The sequence below is a fragment of the Mya arenaria genome, chromosome 12 (assembly GCF_026914265.1).
Source record: "Mya arenaria isolate MELC-2E11 chromosome 12, ASM2691426v1".
Lineage (NCBI taxonomy): Eukaryota > Metazoa > Mollusca > Bivalvia > Myida > Myidae > Mya > Mya arenaria.
The window spans coordinates 63,165,364-63,188,208 of NC_069133.1; the positions used below are offsets into that span (position 1 = coordinate 63,165,364).

Here is a 22,845-nt window from a genome sequence, read left to right on the forward strand (position 1 = left end):
GTAACACTAAGTTTCCTCATGGGTGAGGGAAGCCCATGTTTATCCTGGGTACTTGGCAACACTAATTCTTCTCATGGGCTTTTGGAAAACCAATGTTTATCTTGGGTACTTGGCAACATTATGTATCCTTCTGGGTATTGGGCAAGACAATGTTTTCTCTTTGGCATATTGGCAAACTCTTGCTTCCTCTTGGACATTTGGCCACAACCATGTTTCCTCTTGGACATTGGGCAAGACCATATATTTTCTCTTCGACATTGGGCAAGACCATGCTTTTTCTTGGACATTTGGCCACGACCATGTTTCCTCTTGGACATTGGGCAAGACCATATATTTTCTCTTCGACATTTGGCAAGACCATGCTTCCTCTTGGACATTTGGCCACGACCATGTTTCCTCTTGGACATTGGGCAAGACCATATATTTTCTCTTGGACAATTGGCAAACCTTAAATGTTTTTTTCTTGGAAATTTGGCAAGACCAAGTTTTCTCTTGAGCAATGGGCAAGATGGTGCTTTCTCTTTGACTTTTGGCAAAATCATGTATTCTTTTGAGCAATGGGCAAGATGGTGCTTTATCGTTGACTTTTGGCAAAACCATGTTTTCTTTTGAGCAATGGGCAAGATGGTGCTTTCTCTTTCACATTTGGCAAGACCATGTTTTCTCTTGAGAAATGGGCAAGATGGTGCTTTCTCCTTAATATTTGGCCTAACTATGTTTTCTCTTGAGTATAGGGCAAGACAATGTCTTCTTCTGGGTATTTAGCAGACCATGTTTTCTCTTGAGTATAGGGCAAGACAATGTTTTCTTCTGGGTATTTAGCAGAACATGTCTTCTCTTGAGTATAGGGCAAGACAATGTCTTCTTCTGGGTATTTAGCAGACCATGTTTTCTCTTGAGTATAGGGCAAGACAATGTTTTCTTCTGGGTATTTAGCAGAACATGTCTTCTCTTGAGTATAGGGCAAGACAATGTCTTCTTCTGGGTATTTAGCAGACCATGTTTTCTCTTGGGTATAGGGCAAGACAATGTCTTCTTCTGGGTATTTAGCAGACCATGTTTTCTCTTGAGTATAGGGCAAGACAATGTCTTCTTCTGGGTATTTAGCAGACCATGTTTTCTCTTGAGTATAGGGCAAGACAATGTTTTCTTTTGGGTATTTAGCAGACCATGTTTTCTCTTGGGTATAGGGCAAGACAATGTTTTCTTCAGGGTATTTAGCAGACCATGTTTTCTCTTGAGTATAGGGCAAGACAATGTCTTCTTCTGGGTATTTAGCAGACCATGTTTTCTGTTGAGTATAGGGCAAGACAATGTCTTCTTCTGGGTATTTAACAGACCATGTTTTCTCTTGAGTATAGGGCAAGACAATGTCTTCTTCTGGGTATTTAGCAGACCATGTTTTCTCTTGAGTATAGGGCAAGACAATATCTTCTTCTGGGTATTTAGCAGACCATGTTTTCTCTTGAGTATAGGGCAAGACAATGTCTTCTTCTGGGTTTTTAGCAGACCATGTGTTCTCTTGAGTATAGGGCAAGACAATGTCTTCTTCTGGGTATTTTGCAGACCATGTTTTCTGTTGAGTATAGGGCAAGACAATGTCTTCTTCTGGGTATTTAGCAGACCATGTTTTCTGTTGGGTATAGGGCAAGACAATGTCTTCTTCTGGGTATTTAGCAGACCATGTTTTCTCTTGAGTATAGGGCAAGACAATGTCTTCTTCTGGGTATTTAGCAGACCATGTTTTCTCTTGGGTATAGGGCAAGACAATGTCTTCTTCTGGGTATTCAGCAGACCATGTTTTCTGTTGGGTATAGGGCAAGACAATGTCTTCTTCTGGGTATTTAGCAGACCATGTTTTCTGTTGGGTATAGGGCAAGACAATGTCTTCTTCTGGGTATTTAGCAGACCATGTGTTCTCTTGGGTATAGAGCAAGACAATGTTTTCTTCTGGGTATTTAGCAGACCATGTTTTCTATTGGGTATAGGGCAAGACAATGTCTTCTTTTGGGTATTTAGCAGACCATGTTTTCTCTTGAGTATAGGGCAAGACAATGTCTTCTTCTGGGTATTTAGCAGACCATGTTTTCTCTTGAGTATAGGGCAAGACAATGTCTTCTTCTGGGTATTTAGCAGACCATGTTTTCTCTTGGGTATAGGGCAAGACAATGTCTTCTTCTGGGTATTTAGCAGACCATGTTTTCTCTTGGGTATAGGGCAAGACAATGTCTTCTTCTGGGTATTTAGCAGACCATGTTTTCTGTTGGGTATAGGGCAAGACAATGTCTTCTTCTGGGTATTTAGCAGACCATGTTTTCTGTTGGGTATAGGGCAAGACAATGTCTTCTTCAGGGTATTTAGCAGACCATGTTTTCTGTTGGGTATAGGGCAAGACAATGTCTTCTTCAGGGTATTTAGCAGACCATGTTTTCTGTTGGGTATAGGGCAAGACAATGTCTTCTGGGTATTTAGCAGACCATGTTTTCTGTTGAGTATAGGGCAAGACAATGTCTTCTGGGTATTTAGCAGACCATGTTTTCTCTTGGGTATAGGGCAAGACAATGTCTTCTTCTGGGTATTTAGCAGACCATGTTTTCTGTTGGGTATAGGGCAAGACAATGTCTTCTTCTGGGTATTTAGCAGACCATGTTTTCTGTTGGGTATAGGGCAAGACAATGTTTTCTTCTGGGTATTTAGCAGACCATGTTTTCTGTTGGGTATAGGGCAAGACAATGTTTTCTTCTGGGTATTTAGCAGACCATGTTTTCTCTTGAGTATAGGGCAAGACAATGTTTTCTTCTGGGTATTTAGCAGACCATGTGTTCTGTTGGGTATAGGGCAAGACAATGTCTTCTTCTGGGTATTTAGCAGACCATGTGTTCTGTTGGGTATAGGGCAAGACAATGTCTTCTTCTGGGTATTTAGCAGACCATGTGTTCTGTTGGGTATAGGGCAAGACAATATCTTCTTCTGGGTATTTAGCAGACCATGTGTTCTGTTGGGTATAGGGCAAGACAATGTTTTCTTCTGGTTATTTAGCAGACCATGTGTTCTGTTGGGTATAGGGCAAGACAATGTCTTCTTCTGGGTATTTAGCAGACCATGTTTTCTCTTGAGTATAGGGCAAGACAATGTCTTCTTCTGGATATTTAGCAGACCATGTTTTCTCTTGAGTATAGGGCAAGACAATGTCTTCTTCTGGGTATTCAGCAGACCATGTTTTCTGTTGGGTATAGGGCAAGACAATGTCTTCTTCTGGGTATTTAGCAGACCATGTTTTCTGTTGGGTATAGGGCAAGACAATGTCTTCTTCTGGGTATTTAGCAGACCATGTGTTCTCTTGGGTATAGAGCAAGACAATGTTTTCTTCTGGGTATTTAGCAGACCATGTTTTCTATTGGGTATAGGGCAAGACAATGTCTTCTTCTGGGTATTTAGCAGACCATGTTTTCTCTTGAGTATAGGGCAAGACAATGTCTTCTTCTGGGTATTTAGCAGACCATGTGTTCTGTTGGGTATAGGGCAAGACAATGTCTTCTTCTGGGTATTTAGCAGACCATGTGTTCTGTTGGGTATAGGGCAAGACAATGTCTTCTTCTGGGTATTTAGCAGACCATGTTTTCTCTTGGGTATAGGGCAAGACAATGTCTTCTTCTGGGTATTTAGCAGACCATGTTTTCTCTTGGGTATAGGGCAAGACAATGTCTTCTTCTGGGTATTTAGCAGACCATGTGTTCTCTTGGGTATAGGGCAAGACAATGTCTTCTTCTGGGTATTTAGCAGACCATGTTTTCTGTTGGGTATAGGGCAAGACAATGTCTTCTTCTGGGTATTTAGCAGACCATGTTTTCTGTTGGGTATAGGGCAAGACAATGTCTTCTGGGTATTTAGCAGACCATGTTTTCTGTTGATATAGGGCAAGACAATGTCTTCTGGGTATTTAGCAGACCATGTTTTCTGTTGAGTATAGGGCAAGACAATGTCTTCTTCTGGGTATTTAGCAGACCATGTTTTCTCTTGGGTATAGGGCAAGACAATGTCTTCTTCTGGGTATTTAGCAGACCATGTTTTCTGTTGGGTATAGGGCAAGACAATGTCTTCTTCTGGGTATTTAGCAGACCATGTTTTCTCTTGGGTATAGGGCAAGACAATGTTTTCTTCTGGGTATTTAGCAGACCATGTTTTCTGTTGGGTATAGGGCAAGACAATGTTTTCTTCTGGGTATTTAGCAGACCATGTTTTCTGTTGGGTATAGGGCAAGACAATGTTTTCTTCTGGGTATTTAGCAGACCATGTGTTCTGTTGGGTATAGGGCAAGACAATGTTTTCTTCTGGGTATTTAGCAGACCATGTGTTCTGTTGGGTATAGGGCAAGACAATGTCTTCTTCTGGGTATTTAGCAGACCATGTGTTCTGTTGGGTATAGCGCAAGACAATGTCTTCTTCTGGGTATTTAGCAGACCATGTGTTCTGTTGGGTATAGGGCAAGACAATGTCTTCTTCTGGGTATTTAGCAGACCATGTGTTCTGTTGGGTATAGGGCAAGACAATGTTTTCTTCTGGTTATTTAGCAGACCATGTGTTCTGTTGGGTATAGGGCAAGACAATGTTTTCTTCTGGGTATTTAGCAGACCATGTTTTCTCTTGGGTATAGAGCAAGACAATGTTTTTCTTCTGGTTATTTAGCAGACCATGTGTTCTGTTGGGTATAGGGCAAGACAATGTCTTCTTCTGGGTATTTAGCAGACCATGTTTTCTCTTGGGTATAGAGCAAGACAATGTCTTCTTCTGGGTATTTAGCAGACCATGTTTTCTCTTGGGTATAGAGCAAGACAATGTCTTCTTCTGGGTATTTAGCAGACCATGTTTTCTCTTGGGTATAGAGCAAGACAATGTTTTTCTTCTGGTTATTTAGCAGACCATGTTTTCTCTTGGGTATAGAGCAAGGCAATGTCTTCTTCTGGGTATTCAGCAGACCATGTTTTCTGTTGGGTATAGGGCAAGACAATGTCTTCTTCTGGGTATTTAGCAGACCATGTTTTCTGTTGGGTATAGGGCAAGACAATGTCTTCTTCTGGGTATTTAGCAGACCATGTGTTCTCTTGGGTATAGAGCAAGACAATGTTTTCTTCTGGGTATTTAGCAGACCATATTTTCTGTTGGGTATAAGGCAAGACAATGTTTTCTTCTGGGTATTTAGCAGACCATGTTTTCTGTTGGGTATAAGGCAAGACCATGATATCTCTTTGGTATTGGGCAAGACTGTGCTTTCTTCTGGGTATTGGTCAATATAATGTTTTCTCTTGAGGCTGCACATAAAGGGAGGGCCTGCACATTGTATGGGAATTTTAAATCTTTTAATGTGAGTTGAGTACCCTTGTTTATAAGTTTATATACAATTGTTCTACAAAGGAAGCAAAGTTAAAAACTGGAAAAGACACAATATTTTAAGCATATAAGCAATGGATCCCTTAATGAATATTTTGTTGATAACTTTTCACGTTTATATAATTTATTCAAAACTTAAAATGGAAATAGACATTTCTTTATATCTGTCCATCTTATAGTTCTTACATTAATAATTTATATGAAGTGAATGATTCCATTTTGTTATCTCGGCCACAACAGAATTTTTTGGTCAAAAAAAGTGTAAAACTTTTCAACATAATTTCTTTAGACACGACAGTTCACTAAACATCTCCATGGAAGACATTTGATTCATTACTCAACGGTTCTTATATCTAAACCCCACTAACAACTGGCTTGGTGACAAATAATTAAAAGGTTCTTCACTGTTTTCTACAGCTACAAAGTCTTCCTTGAGACTTGTCTTAAGGAGCTCTGGGCACTGATGGACGTAGAGTAGAAGGATTTATAACACTGTCACTTACACTTGCAATAGTAACAAGAGTGTCTATTGGAGATACTATGATAACAACAACATACATGTAACATAAGAAACGTCCTGAAATGTTTTCCCTAAACTCTTTTCTATCACTCTCTGCAAGTTTTCTCTAAAATGAAACAGAAAAACAAAGCGAAGCCTCAACCAATAAAACCAGGTTTTTAAATTATAGCCAATTAATTACTTGTGTGAATTATGGAAAAGTAGCAGCCTTAAGTAATTGGAAAAAAACCATTTATCTATTTTTAGTTACACTGACCTTGACCCCACCCGCCTCAAAGCAATCCTAAGCTAGCTCTTCATATAAGCTACATAAACACCAACTTTCATTACTATCCATCAATTCTTATTGAAATTGTTTGACCAGAAACCAAATTCTACTTTTAGAAACAGTGACATTTACCTTGACCCCCCCCCCCCCAAAAAAAATAATAATTCAAGCTCCTGTTTCTAAAATAAATGTGATGCAAGCATGAAAAAATCATCAATGGTCTTTAGTGAAAAAAATCAGATTTAATGTGTTAATACTAATTGTCTTATTACGACCTTTCTTTAGTTGAATATAACTTAGCTTTCAAGTGAAATACTTTTATGAAAGTAATGGAGTAAGTATAACTATTTTGTTTAAAAAAAAAAATTAAACCAAAAAATTCCTCGAATGGAAACAAGTAATATATAAAGCAACATAGAATATATGGCATAAAGAAAGTCACATGATTTCTAAAATAAAAAATAATGAGATAATGTCATTTTATATTAGTTCCGTACACAAAAAAAGATATCCAACGAATAATTATGATTTTGATGTGATTTTTTTTATTTCATACTGTAAAAACATAATGATTTATGTACATAACAGGCACTTGCAACGCTGCGGTTTACAGTTTTACAACAATCGTAATACCTATTACTATTAATAGTAAATCTATTTCAAACATAAACTACATCTCTAAATACAATTTCAATATTCTTCAAAACCCCCCTGTTTTTGCACAAACCCGTTTTAGATGTTATGGATTAAACAAGAGCTATCACTGAAGGTGATTAATACCCGCAAACGCCACCTCTCATTATGATTTATCATTGTATGAAGTTTTATGAAATTCCATCAAGTAGTTTTCAAGTTACTGTCCGGACAAAAGTTTGACAAAAAAAAAGCACAGAAAAAGGCAATAACTCTGTAATTTGCAAAAAATAGTGTAACAATTCATGAACACACTGAACTCCTTCTCATTGTGCTGTACCATTGTATAAAGTTATATTACATTCCATCCGGTAGTTTTCAAGTTATGCTCTGGACAAGAAAAAAGTAACAAAGGGCAATAACACTGTAATTGGCTGAAATAGAATTGCGGTTTCTGTACACTGCACTTTCTCTCATTATGATATATCACTGTATGAAGTTTTATTAAATTCCATCCAATAATTTTCAAGTTATGCTCAGGACAAGAAAATTAACAAAGGGCAGTAACTCTGTAATTAGCTGAAATAGAATTGCAGTTCCTGTACACTGAACTTCCTCTCATTATGATCTATCACTGTATTAAGTTTTATTAAATTCCATCCAGTACTTTTCAAGTTATACTCCGGACAAAAAAGTAACAAAGGGCAATAACTCAGTAATAAGCAAGAATAGAGTTATGGTTATTGTACACTGCACTTCCGCTCATTAAGCTCTATCATTGTATGAAGTTTAATCCAATTCCATCCAGTAGTTTTTAAGTTATGCTCCGGACAAGGTAAATTGCAACGGACCGACTGACAAACCGACCGACTGACCGACCACAGGGTGACTCCAACTTCGTTTGTTGGGGGTATAAAGAATCCCGTATACTACGTCTACTATTTTAGACTAATTTATACCCTGTGTGTAGGGGTATATGTTTATCATTATTCTGCAAACATATGAACCTATAATCATTTTAAGAAAAGAAGAATAAAAGCAAGCCTAGCTGGTGAGACATTTATCTTAGTGACACTTAATTAATAAAGAGTGTTATTTGTTTCAAACCTTAAAAACATGATAATTGATGAGTTTATATTAATTGCGATTTTAATTTGAGCTGGGAGTTGGATATTTATTCATGTTCCCAGCTTTAAGTAATTTGGTTGGATCCTAGTCTAGTTGTGTCCACTTTTACAAAAAGGTGCGAATTTTGATCCTTTGTTTTTTCTGGCATAACAGTTATCAAGAGGTATAATGATATATAATGCAAAGAAAACCTTCAAATTCCACATTTAACCAATCAAGAGCCAAATTCTTTACTTTTCAAATCATTCATCATTTCTAGACGAGATCATCCAATAATGGAGACATTTGTTGTTATTTACAAACAACACCATGTTTTCTGTCTTTCAAGTTGTCTTAATTTGTTAACTGATTTTTTTATAAATCGCTATTACGTAAAATGCAGGGGTGCGTTTCAATAAAGATTTTTATCGTAAATTGAAAATATCTTAGTGTCATAGTTCCATTATTTTATTACATATTTGAGTGAATTGAACTCGAGTCAGCATTGAAAATGAACACCAAATTGAGTAAATAAAAATAATTGATGTACACGTATTGTTAATCTTTATACAGGTTTAAGATAATTGAAGTTACGACTAAAATCCTTTATTGAAACAGCCCCCAGAAATTAGATACCATATTCAAAGTTAAATAGCACGAAACAATAGTGTGTTAATTTTTAGTTGGTTTAAATGAAGTAATCATATTAAGAAAAATGAAAACATTATTCAGATTTTTAATATTAAACGTCTATCAGCTTTGAATGTAGCTCCATAGAAATATTTTTTTAGTTTTCGACATACTTTGATATCGCAAAGGAAATAATACAAAACTAATTCTCAAATTAAAATTTTGATAATTTAAGAGAGAACTGTCTTATCTTAATATAGTTATAAGTTTAATGAAGACAATTTAAAAATTTGTTAATAATTTTGCTCTTTTGTCAGCAATGTTATCAGACCATTTTTGCTTTTAGCTTGCTGCTACGTCCACTGCCAATCATTTTTGTAACATATAACTAATATATCATATGGAGGATAATGTTACTTAGCTTTATTTTTTGTGGAGAAATTGTAATACTTTATTTCTGCACTGGTGGTCAAATAATGGCGATTTTCATTTACCTCGCCGATTATATGCCCTTTTTTGTTATAAGCACAATTTATATAAAATGAAAGGTAATTACTTGCAACTCGGCCATGGCCGAAATGTTCTGAGCGATTTAAAACTGTGCCCTAAAGCCTTGCAGGTGCCCTTCATGTATATATCGTTATGTTTTGACATAAGGAAATGAAGAAAAGCCGTCAAACTCATAATTATAAGTTGGATATTTATTTTTTTGTGTATGGAACTAATATAAAATAACGTTATCTGGTAATATTTCTTGTTTTTATGATATTTTATAGACGCTATATGCTTTAACCCGGTATCCTGATCAAAACAACTACCCACTTTTGATACTAAACAATTTGTACGTGAAGGATTTGCCATATCAAAAATCTAAAAAAAATCCGTCAACGTACAATTATTTGGACTACCCATTGCCTCTGCTGTCCCCGGTTTACCCCTGGAACAAGGGCGAGGGGTGGGCGGAGCAGTGGTTACAACTGACAAGCGCATTACAATCCCGGATTATGTTGCAAATAAAAACAAAATATAAGGTGATAAACTTAGGCTTACTTATGTTGAGGTATATCCAGACCAGTGTTTATATCGCTATTTGTGAAAAGATATTTGTTCAAAACTATTGCTTTGTCAGAATTTGATAAAAAATAAGCTTGATACAATCATCAATTTGGACCAAACAATCACTCAGCATCGTCGTAACGAGGTAAAATGTTGGTCCCTTGTATTAGGAATAGTACTAAGTTGATCATTCCGATTACCATTCAAAACGAGTCACTAATTACGCAATATAATCGCTACCTGTCTCAGATACACATGCTTTATTGCATAATGGTTGCTTTAAATAATGATCCTTTAGTGTATGAGACGATGAACAATGACTTCAAGCATGCTCAAAACATATTTATTGTCAAAAATAAGATTTAATTTCCAAACTTCGAGCTACATTGTTTATACCGGAAGCGGCCATTTTGATTGAAATTATTGAACCCATGCTAAACCGATCAATATACAGTATAAAAACACTACGCATCGTAACCTCCCTTTACAAAAACACGAAAACTAGCGTAGAAAAATTATACGTGATTATTTTTAGCCTTTTAATAAATTATTACCTGAAAAAAATCTGCTTGGGGATCAAAATGGAGGTGCGGGCGCACAAAAAAAATAAAAATGTTTTTTTTTACATTTTCAAAAAAATAGGAGCGGTAAATCCGCAGAACAAAATATCAATTTGGTGTGGCCATAAATATAAACAAATAAACTGTCAGACTAAAGACAAGAATGGGGCTTTAAAAGAAACACATGATTCACAGACAAATTTATGTAATTTCCATATTTCTTTGGACTGGTTCTACCAAAAGATGCACCATATCATGGACATTTTAAGTGTTCTTGATCTTCCTTAAGACTGGTTCTACCAAACAAGCCACCGATTTAAGGAAAATTTAAGGAGTTTTGATATTCCTCAGACTGGTTTTACCAAAAAAAAAAGAGTCAAAGACAATTTAAGAGATATTGATATTCCATTTAAGACTGGTTCTACCAAAAGAACCGGATTTACAGACAACTAAAGTGTTTTCAATATTCCTTAAGTTTGGTTCTACCAAAAGAGCTACTGGGTCTCAGACAATTTTAAGGGTTTTCAGAAATCCTTTGGACTGGTTCTACCAAAAGAGTCACAGAGTCACTAACATGTTATGTGTTTTTGATATATTTTTTAGACTGGTTCTACCAAATTATAGCCCCAAGTCACAGACAAAGCCAGTGTTTTCAAAATTTCTTTAGACTAGTTTTACCAAAACAACTACATGAGGTATTTCAAGTCTTTTTGGTCAACATCGCTAATAAATTGAATACCAAGCAATTTCCACAAGCTTGAAGGATTAAACAGACATTATTAGAACAACAATTTTGATTTGTGTGCAAGAAAAAAGATTTTGAGGCATTTAAATCCACTTTTTCAGTACCCGCCTAATCCTTAGAAATGCACAAAACAGTTTCAAGCCCACAATCCAGAAATAAAATCTGAGGAATTACATACAAAGTGTTTATCACATAAACGAGGAATGGATTGCACCATAAAAATAGCAAACAAAATAACTCCCCTACTTTCTTAGAAAAAAAAACATTCCTTTAAAAACTGTATGTATCATTATCAAATTATGATTTGGTTGACTATGGAAATTATCATTTTTTTTATATTTTTTTTATGACTTACTGGATATAACTTTTATTTTCTAAAATCACATACCAATTATTCACATGACAATTAAATATTATGAACAAGAAAATCATGATATACAACTATTTCATCATTAAACATTGCATAATTATGTGTGAGACAAATATAACTCTTACAAAATATTCTTAGATGATTTTGAATTTCATAATGTCAATTTATTGAGAAGAGAACAATTTAATCTCATAGAATAAAAACAATATTGGCCTTGGACCCCACAATAATTACTTTTTTTACAAGTAGATCCAGTAATCTGTTAAATTCAAGTATTTTAATGAGCATCAATTTATCATTTTGAAGTAGGTGAATTTAATATAACAGGAGAAAACAATTGTTCTTCGCCATAAAATCTGATGACTGACATTGAATGCAGAAAAACTATCCTAAAATCTCACCAGCATTGCACAGCAGGACAATAAATGACAATACCAATCAATATGAACACACGAAGCTTGCATGGAAGCATCATCGTAAACTAGAGACTGTAAAAGCTGTAATATAGAAGGATTGGCTCCATCCTGTTACAGCAAATTTCTGCTCAGGTTAAAGAAAATTCAAGATCTTTTTAAAAAGGTAAAAGTAGAATAGTGTTCTTGTATTATCATTGACAAACGATGGCTGTTGACATCAATAGGAATTCCATTAATACAGGGACTGAATTGTTTGTCTGTCAATGTTAATCTATTGATTACAGTTGGCGAAGGGACATTACTCTCCAGGTATTTAAATATTTAAGCCACAGTTATGGGAGTTACTTCACATGATATGTAATGGTCATGTGTGCCTCATTTCATGTGACAGTTTAATTAATATATAGCCAAGATTACAGCTTATGACAAAATTTAAATGAAAACATCACTATCCCTGACAACAAGGACAACTAGAGCTGTCACAGGAGTGACGAATACCCCCAAATGCCGCCTGGACACAGGAATGGCAAACCATTCCTTTGAAAAGAGGCCATAACTCCAAGGTTACTGCACACTGCATCTTCTTTTATCATGCATTGTATTGTTTGTCCAGAAACCGTTTTTCTATTTTCGTAACAGTGCACAAAAACCTTTTCTCCACTGGCCCCATTTTCAATCACAAGCATTGTCTTCACAGAGGCTACCTATACAGCAAGTTTCATCACAATATCTCATGCCCAATTAAAGTTATGAAGCAGAAACCATTTTTCTATTTTTAGTAACAGTGACCTTGACCTTGGCCCCACCAGCCCCAATATCGAACTTGACCTGTATCTTCTGATGTTACACCTGTGTACCAAAAAATTTTCAAATCTGTCAAGCCTTTCATGAGTTATCGTACAGAAACCATTTCTCTATTTTTAGTAACAGTGACTTTGACCCCACCAGCCCCAATATCGAACTTGATCTGTATCTTCTGATGTTACACCTGTGTACCAAAAATTGTTCAAATCTGTTTAGCATTTCATGAGTTTTTGTCCAGAAACCGTTTTTCTATTTTTAGTAACAGTGACCTTGACCTTGGCCCCACCAGCCCATATATCGAACTTGACCTGTATCTTCTGATGTTACACCTGTGTACCAAAAATATTTCAAATCTGTCAAGCCTTTCATGAGTTATCGTCCGGAAACCGTTTTTCTATTTTTAGTAATAGTGACCTTGACCTTGGCCCCACCAGCCCCAATATCGAACTTGACCTGTATTTTCTGATGTTACACCTGTGTACCAAAAAATTTTCAAATCTGTCAAGCCTTTCATGAGTTATCGTCCGGAATCCGTTTTTCAATTTTTAGTAACAGTGACCTTGACCTTGGCCCCACCAGCCCCAATATCGAACTTGACCTGTATCTTCTGATGTTACAACTGTGTACCAATTTTTTTTCAAATCTGTCAAGCCTTTCATGAGTTATTGTCTGGAAACCGTTTTTCTATTTTTAGTAACAGTGACCTTGACCTTGGCCCCACCAGCCCCAATATCGAACTTGACCTGTATCTTCTGATGTTACACCTGTGTACCAAAAATTGTTCAAATCCGTTAAGCCTTTCATGAGTTATCGTCCAGAAACCGTTTTTCTTTTTTTTATTAACAGTGACCTTGACCTTGGCCCCACCAGCCCCAATATCGAACTTGACCTGTATCTTCTGATGTTACACCTGTGTACCTAAAATATCTCAAATCTGTCAAGCCTTTCATGAGTTATTGTCAGGAAACCGTTTTTCTATTTTTAGTAACAGTGACCTTGACCTTGGCTCCACCAGCCCCAATATCGAACTTGACCTGTATCTTCTGATGTTACACCTGTGTACCAAAAATTTTTCAAATCTGTCCAGCCTTTCATGAGTTATGAGTTATGAGTTATCGTCCGGAAACCATGAAAACCGACAGACCGACCGACCGACAGACAGACAGACCGACCGACAGACCGACCGACAAGCTCACTCCTTTATATCCCCTCAAACTAACAATACTGAAATTTGAAAAAAAATCAACTGTTGTTGTATCGAAAGTCAATACAATGTCAATAATTCAAACTATGGTAATGTTTACCAATAGAACTAGAACAGATCACCTTCTTTGTTTTTAGATCACTGTGAGATTGCGTTAAGTGTACCGTTTCCTAACTTAGAATTTCAAGTCATAAAAACTGCACTCTCTAAGACACTTAATACTTGTTTGTCTCAGAAATAATTCACAAAACAGCATAAGTAAAGGTTAGTAACGGTTTTAGCCATTTTATAACATGAATTTTCTAATGTTAATATCATGAACTGCGATCTGATCTTTTTTTAAGAAGCAAGTTTTTTATTTAGCAAGTAGATTATTTCATTACGCAAAATTTCTTACTTAATCTTGCTTTTACTTAATAAAAATTTGTTAATGGTGATTATCATTACGATAAATTCTGTTAAAAGTCCAAAAAGGCTCAAGAATGTTTACATTATACAAACACAAAAATAGTGGGTTAGCTGATATAAGGGACATAAGAGGCTTCGAGAAAATGGGGCCAGGCCTTGAACTTCAAAGTATACTCGAGTTAAATGTTAAAAACTGTTGGGTTGTACTCAATAAAAACAACATTTGTATATTTTTTATCTTTGAAATCTTGACTAAGTTTGTGATAAACAATTATTTTTTGAGGGATGTACTTTTAAAAAGTGTATATCTATTAATAGTTTTGTGATAAAATATTGTATAGGCTGATTGAGATGGTGATTAGACCTAGGTATATTTATGATATTGAGGTCCAAAAATTAGGTAGGTTTTTATCAATACATTCAATGAGCAAACTAGAGTTGTCACAGGAGTGAAGAATACCCCCGAATGCTGCCTGGACACAGGAATGGCAAACTATTTCTTTGAAGAGAGGCCATAACTCTGAGGTTATTTTACACTCCATTGCCACTTATCATGCCTAACCAAAGTGTGTTGTTTAGTTAAAATCCATTGAGTAATCAAGAATATGTAACAAAGGGCAATAACTCTGTAGTTAGCTCAAATAGAGCTATGGTTCTTGTACACTGCATTTCCTCTCATTGTACTTAACCATTGCGTTCAGACATATTTTGAAAACATAACATAATTATTATATCAATTGATCCCAATAAACCTGAATAATCATTAAACATACCACAAATGCACCAATAAACCATAAAATGTAAACTTAAGAAGTATCCTTAATTACATGAATGACTTTACAGACCATTAAAATTCGTGCTGCATCATAAATGATGTAGATATATAGACGCATTGGATTATATTTTTTCTAGGTCAACAAGATGATGTAATGAACAGTAACACTACTTCTAAAACAGTTTCTTCTTGATGGGAGTTTTATTCAAATTTAATTCCAATGAAAAGTATTTACAAAGGAAACCATTGTCTATCATGACTTCGAATGAAAAATCCTGGAATAAATGACCATTTGCCCATATAATACTGTGTATAGGATGCACCTTTTCATCTCTGAATTTTATTAAATAAAATGCCTGCATACTTTCTATAGTCTTAGGCTTCTGACATTTTGTTGTGGAATCAATTTGCTTTAATACAGAAATCAATAGAAGAAGAGTTTGCTTCCTTAAAACTTCAAAGGGATGTAACTCACATAAATTGATGGATTTAGTTATTGTACGAAAGATTTTACGCAGAACTAGTATGATTCTGTAATCAGATAAAAATAAACATGCACACTGTTATTAGTGGCATCATTGTGCACTGTAAATGTGTGATGGTGTGAAGCTCCCCCTGCCTTTCTATAGTAACATACCAATAAGATTTATCTGTTGCGATTTGTTACATTGTACCATGTGTTTGTAACACTAATCTAAAGGTGTTGACATGACAGTTGCTTTTTCAATTCAAACTACGAATCATTTGAAGGCTTCCAGTAGAGCGTCATCAGGATGACAGAATTAAATTGTTGTTTGTTATTTATGAAATAACGCAATTGATTTACACTACTTGTCCTGGTATTTTAATATATTTTAGCAAATATGTATGTGTTGTACTTTTAAATAACATTTGCCATTTTCATAATTTAATAAAATTTGTCAAAACAAACCCAGTGACTGCTGATATTGACATTTTTTCACTGCATCCTATCTATGGTATTAAGATTTTTTACCTGATTTTTCTTGTTACCATTTATTGGTGTCCAGTCTATGCTAGCGCCTTAAATGCACGGTATAATATGATATGTGTCGACAACAACAATCCTAACTATTTTCCCTTAAAACTGCAAAATTGTAACAACCATGCAATCATGTGATAGGATGTGTGGAAAAACAGTCAAGTGAAAGGCTTAAAAAAATTCTCATACATATAACAACAGGGAAAAAATATGCCGTAAATGTCAACGTGACTTGGAGCGCCTCACGATCGCACGTTTTTCTATTCAATAAGAGATTTTGTTATTGTGATAAATGTGACAAATTTTCTAGTGGGCTGATTGCACATTGTTATACAGACAATTGCTTCAGATGTAGCTGTTTTATTTAAACCTATGAGCACATCATTAAGTATTTCAAGTTGAAAAGTTAACATAAATGTTGTTGATATCGTTGTTAACTGAAACAAAGTTCTGAACAACTTATACATAAGTAATGCACCAGTCAATTGTAACCACAGCCCCCCCCGGTTCCGGGGGTATACCGGAGATAGCCGGGTAAAAGGGCTGTGTTTTTCCCTTTCAGGTGTCCCCGCAGTGCCGGGTGAATGCGGTGGTTTTGTCTTGCTCAAAATATAGCGGGGAATGGGCCTTACCTAGGGTCCCTGGGGTGCGGGGGCATTTGGCGGTGATTTTACCACCAGTTCGTCTCCGCAGGGCAGGGATTTTACCCAGGGTTGGCTGGATCGAAAGTCAAAGTCCCCACTATTCCCCCGGACCTGAGGGGGCCGTGGTTACAATTGACTGGTGCATAACCCACTGTTTTTTATAAAATTGACATCATCAACAACTTACTATAATTCAGAAATCTGTACAAAATTCATTATCAGATGTTATGCAAAAATGAACAGCTTCCACATTTTTATGAACCATTTCACTAGAAATAATATTTAAGTTACGTTGTATTCTTCAGCTTATTAAATTTATGGAAATCAATGATTTAAGAAAATCACTAAATGGTTCATTTAATCAACTTTATCTGTGAAAATTGACTTATACACAAGCTTAAGTTTTTTTCTTACAATGTCAACATAATCCCAACACGTATAAAGCCGTTGAAATAAAATCATCATTTATGATCAATCAAATCTAAATTGTTCAAGTCAAATTAAGAAAAATGTGCAAAACAATACTGAAGTATAAAATGACTCAAATTCAGACTGTCATTGATTTATAAACCAAACTTGTCTGACACGCTTAGTCATGTTACATGTTTAATTAATGCCTCCCCTAATTTCTTAATTGAATTCATTAGAATAAAATTAAGTTAAAGTACCTTTAAGTTTTGTTATCCTATAATGAAAGTTTCCATGTGCGTCTTTTGCTATGGACTAAATTTACAATAGCGTCATGTTCATTTTTTCATTATCCATACAACCATACATGCTTTATTAATAGTTTTTTTTTTATTTCTCTATATTTTTCATGGTGTTAAAAAAAATATCACCGTTTTACAAATGAAACGGTATGGATAAGTTTTTATTTCAAAGTTTATTTTTGAAATCAAAGTAATTGGGAGTAAAGGGAAAAACTCAATCTCCAGATCAACACTTACCTTTAATAAGAAGATCTGATCCTCTTGTTTTAACTCCTTGAACTCGGGTATATGTTTAGCAAACTTTATAAGCCGGCGTATGAATATGTCCGTCATATTAAATAAGTCATTCGCATTGTGCGGCTTTTCAACCATTTTCTTAGCCTGATCAACTGAATAACCCGCATCAAAGACAGACCGGTACTCCATCTCAAGTTTCTGGATTTCGAGCACGATTTCTGGAGGTACTGGACGAAATGTGTAGCTCTCTTCGTTGTGTTCCTTTTTTACCATCGACGGCGAAAAACTGAGGTAGGGAGCAGCTTGGGGACTGCTTAGGCTGCTGTTTTCTGTTGAGTCAGACATGTAGCTCGTAGAATTGATTTCCCCATCGCTGCTGCTACCTGTTGGGGAATAGAGGTCAATCTTGTGTGGTGGGGGGTACCCCATGGGGGGTGGGGCCCCGCCCAAATGAGGTGGCAAGGTCATATGGGGATCTGTTGGGGAGAGAAACTGCCGATCATCAGATGACGAGGGTGAGTGCTCACTCTTCTTTCGTCGTTTGGCCAACTGGTCATCGCCTGGAGAAAGAAATAGATAATTTATTAAATGCTCTTGTAGATACACATGTCCTAATGATCTAATTGGTATTAAGAAATTTTGGACTGGGTTAAAATACAATGTACATTTTGTAAACTGTTGCTCAATATTAACTAATCACTTTGCTTCATGGCTAGTTTGTATTTAAACCACTAAAGATGTCACTTTATCTTCATATTTGGGAAACGAGATGGGATAATTATATAAATTAGTATATCATGTTACATTTGCATTAATCTTTATTTATTTATATATTTGGGAATATATATAATGCGAATATAATTCGGCCGCAATTAATGGAAACTTTAAGCTCTGTCAGGGGCATTTTGTGGTTACCATTATGAATGAGCATAACCAGAGAAAGTGAAGATACATAAATTAATTCCAAAATATGCAGAAATAGTATAAAACAGCAGATTTAAGGCAGGATCGGGCCTGAACCACCAGGGCAAAGGCAGGATCAGGCCTGAACCACCAGGGCAAAGGCAGCATCAGGCCTGAACCACCAGAGCAAAGGCAGCATCAGGCCTGAACCACCAGAGCAAAGGCAGCATCAGGCCTGAACCACCAGAGCAAAGGCAGCATCAGGCCTCCCAGGGTAAAGGCAGGATCGGGCCTGAACCACCAGAGCAAAGGCAGCATCAGGCCTGAACCACCAGAGCAAAGGCAGCATCAGGCCTGAACCACCAGGGGAAAGACAAGATCGGCCCTGAACCACCAGGGTGAAGGCTGGATCAGACCAGAACCACCAGGGTAAAGGCAGGATCGGGCCTGAACCACCAGGGTAAAGGCAGGATCAGGCCTGAACCACCAGGGTAAAAGGCAGGATCAGGCCTGAACCACCAGAGCAAAGGCAGCATCAGGCCTGAACCACCAGGCTAAAGGCAGGATCGGCCTAAACCACTAGGGCAAGGGCAGGATCGGCCTAAACCACCAGGGCAAAGGCAGGATCAGTTATGAACCACAAGAAGCAGAAATAGTTCATACTGTTAATTTTCAAAATGGGCTTTCTGTGACATCTTGTGATATATATTTCACAAAACTTTTAGTTTAGTTCCACCTGTTCAGATGTTTTCAACTCCTCAATCATTTGCATATCTGCACTACCTGAACTGTGTCTTCTTTTTCCTCACCCTATTTACAGTGTACCTGATTTAATCCTTCAAAATGCAGGTAAATCAATATTTGATAAGGACCAAAGTTTGTTTTCAACTACTTACTGAGTATCCATTCCTTCTTCATGCCAACATCAACACATTTCTTCAGTCGGCAGCCAGAACAGAACTTCCGCGTATGGGGGTCCAGTTTACAATTCCCCTCAAAACTGCATGTAAATACCTGAAACACAAACATCTTTTTGCAACACTTGGCCACAAAAGAAACAATTCCGATATTAAACCCCATCTTGTCCAAAATCGCTTCAACCAACATTTTTCATTTGCCAAAAATACGGCATTGACAAGAGGTTGTTGGAAATTGGTTAAACCGTGCAGGAATAAAAATAGTATGACTTTCTGTGATCATCAGAAAACAAACAAACAATGTAACACTGACATTAAGGTATAATGTGTACACTCATGAGATGCCCGGTGACAAGTCAACTTTGGTATCATTTTAAGGGGTCTGATGTGTATACCGATAGTTAAAAAAAAAAAAATATAATGAAAAATATTAAAAACAAGCTTTTCTGGCCTTGAAAGATTGCAAAAAATAGACTAGCTCAGTCTGATTTCGGATGAAATAGATAACAAGATTACAAATTGTCTTCAACTGTAAGTTTTTTCAAATGATACCAAAATTATATTGGATCACAAAGTGTCAAGGTGTAAAATTGTCAATGTGGCCACAGTGATTTTTATTTAAATTTTCAAAACCACCTGTGGCTTTACAATTGGGAAAATAAGCGTGTTAATTCCCAAAATTGGGAAAATACAATGAACATTAAAATGGTCATTTAAAATAAACAGATTAAAATGGTCATTTAAAATAAACAGTAACAAAGAAACCTGTTTCAACTCTCTTTTATGACTGTTACTATCATCAAAACATGTAAAACATGATTTTTGTGCCAAATGATCCCTATCAATGTTGGGAATTTTTTCATAAATAATTACAAAGGATATAATTTATATATTACTATAATGAATAACATTGGTATTTTCATCACAATATGCACTGACTCTGTTAACACCTTACATTGTTTAATCCCTTGTTTTAACTCTTTGAAATAGTCAATTGATTGATTAACAAGTTCTTAAAAATTTCAGAGACAATTTAATAGGCTTATCTTCCTCTTAAATTGGATACAAAATCTGCTGTCTATTAAAAATTATGACTTTCACACTCATAGAGGGAATGGAATGAATATATCAATATTTTTTATATTTTTTGCAATTTCCAAATAGTCAGACTTGTTTGCAATTGATCATAAAACAAATGAATGAATTTTGTAGGATTTCATCAACATGTTTCCTTCGGCATTCATCAAAAAGTAAATACACCATCATTATAATAAATAAATACAGTTGTCTACTTTCAGTTTCACTTCTCAGTTCTGTCATTTTCCGATATTGGCAATGAAGGTCAATGTCATGTATGTGAACATGTAGTTTAGGCATGACAAAGAACAGCATTGTCTATTAGTTATTTCAATCCCCTCCTGCACCGAGTAATTTACTGTCACTTTTAAATTAGTAATCCTTTTGTTGACAGTGACACATGTTTTTAACACAATGATTTTAACTCTTGTTACATGCTTTCTTATTGGATGAAAAAATGGAGTTAAACTAATGAAAATCCACCTTTCACCATGATGCGGATATTACATCATTGTATGTTTCTGTGAATAGACGCTTGCATGTAGGGGAAATAACTGTTTTGTTTATAATCTCATCGTCTTTTATTTTTATTTTATTTTGAAGTTTTAGAACTCCAGATTGGAAATTTTCAGAAATGGGAAAAAAAGGGTACTTTTTGCCATTGGGAACATGACCGAATACCGGCTATAAATATTGCCGAAAAAAACCCTGACAATTCATAATTGTATTTTTTATTCATTTCTAAGGGGAATTGATTACCATTTTTTTGGAAAATATGACTATTTTTTGGGAAAATTGGACAATTTTCGGCGTGGGGAAACAGCCGTTATTCGGCGGTAAATTTCATGAAAAAAAATCACTGGGCCATTATGGTTGATTAACAGACAAGCTTATTTATACTTGAGATACCTTAAACAAATACTTAATTTTCAAGTTAATCGTAAAATGTGATTTAATAACTTTATTGAGAGGAAGCCTTTGAGTTATATGTTTAATTGCCTGTGGCCCATTTTTTCTGAAGAATATTTTTCAGACAAGTTGTAAAAAATATATATGGTTTAATTGCCGATGGCCTATTTTCCCTGACACATATTTTTCAGACAAGAGTAAAACTTTTATATGAATTATGCATGTGATTAACTCTTGGTAAAAGTACATTACATTGTTAAACCATATGGAACACTTCATACTAGTTTAAGTAATCTCAAATGAACATTTTTTGATCTGGCAAAGCATTAATATCATAACTAAAGTTCCACAAAATTTGCAGTAGATTTATATCTTTATTTATTGCTATTTTATTAACTTTTATGCATAGTTAAAGCTAAAATTGCCATCAAATTACATTCCATCAGTTTCAAACCAACCTGGTTCCCTGGCAGAGAATAAATCGTCCCATTGGTGCAAAAAGGTACCAAACAACATTTTGACCTAAATTGACTTTTCACTATTTTTAGGTCCCATTGGTGCAAAAAGGTACCAAACAACATTTTGACCTAAATTGACTTTTCACTATTTTTAGTTAGAAATAACTTTTTTCTACCTTGTCTAAAAAAATCTCCCCTGAATATTGAATATTGACTGAGATATGTGTTCGTGCAGTTTGGTACCAAGTGAAATTGGTGCTTTTGATTGGTGGAAAAAGGTACCATATGCCATCTGGTGTATGCAAGAAGGTGCTATAAGACACATGGTACCTTTCTGCATTGAAATATTTTTACACATTAGATATATATTTTTACGCAAAAAGGAGCCTTATGGCATGTGGTACCTTATTGCATGAGATGATTCTAAAGCATTAGATACATATTGGGATGTAAAAGGGAGCCATATGACTTGTGGTACCTTCTTGCATAAAATGATTTTAACTAAATGAGTTTACAAACTGTGCAATAAGTGACCAAGTGGCATATGGTTCTTTTTTGCATAAATGATTATGACTAAAATATTAACACTTTACAATATAATAGATGTTTATATGGTACCTTTATGTACTGATAGCAATACACAATTTTCTACTAATTAACACTGATAACTGTGATATCAGATAACAAGTGTCCGGTAGGTTATTGTCACTTTTTGTGGGATAAGAAACACCAGCTGTTGTTGACTTCACATTCGAGAAGTGTAATTTGTTCATAAGGACAGAAGAATAAGAAGGGAGATATGGATACCATAACAAATGTAAGTATTGTTTTCTGTCATCTACAAAACAAAATTAAGCAATAATGATTATAACTTTATTTGGGGTGCGTTGAATATAACTGAATATATTACTTGTCTGTAAAGTAATGGTATTTTGGATTTATCCATTCTAATTCGCATTGCGATATGTATCATGGAATGTGTATTTAGCGTAATATACATCTAAATTTTTTTTTATAAATTTAGTAAGGTAGTTGTAACAAAATTATGTTTCAGTAAGATTACATGGTAAGATGAACATATCTACTTTGCGATGCCAATAGCTGAC

The 22,845-nt window shown here is 35.5% G+C and overlaps 1 protein-coding gene across 3 annotated transcripts in view; it reads right to left on the bottom strand.

Moving 5' to 3' along the window:
• LOC128211190 (nuclear hormone receptor HR96-like) overlaps positions 1 to 22,845 on the bottom strand; it is a 99,865-nt gene that overhangs the window by 8,985 nt on the left and 68,035 nt on the right. For all 3 annotated transcript variants that reach the window (XM_052915660.1, XM_052915659.1, XM_052915658.1), the window contains 2 exons: positions 19,275 to 19,392; positions 17,476 to 18,035 (listed from right to left, as the gene is read on the bottom strand). In XM_052915660.1, coding sequence (XP_052771620.1) covers positions 17,476 to 18,035; positions 19,275 to 19,392 — 678 coding nt within the window. The remainder of the gene's footprint in view (positions 1 to 17,475; positions 18,036 to 19,274; positions 19,393 to 22,845) is intronic.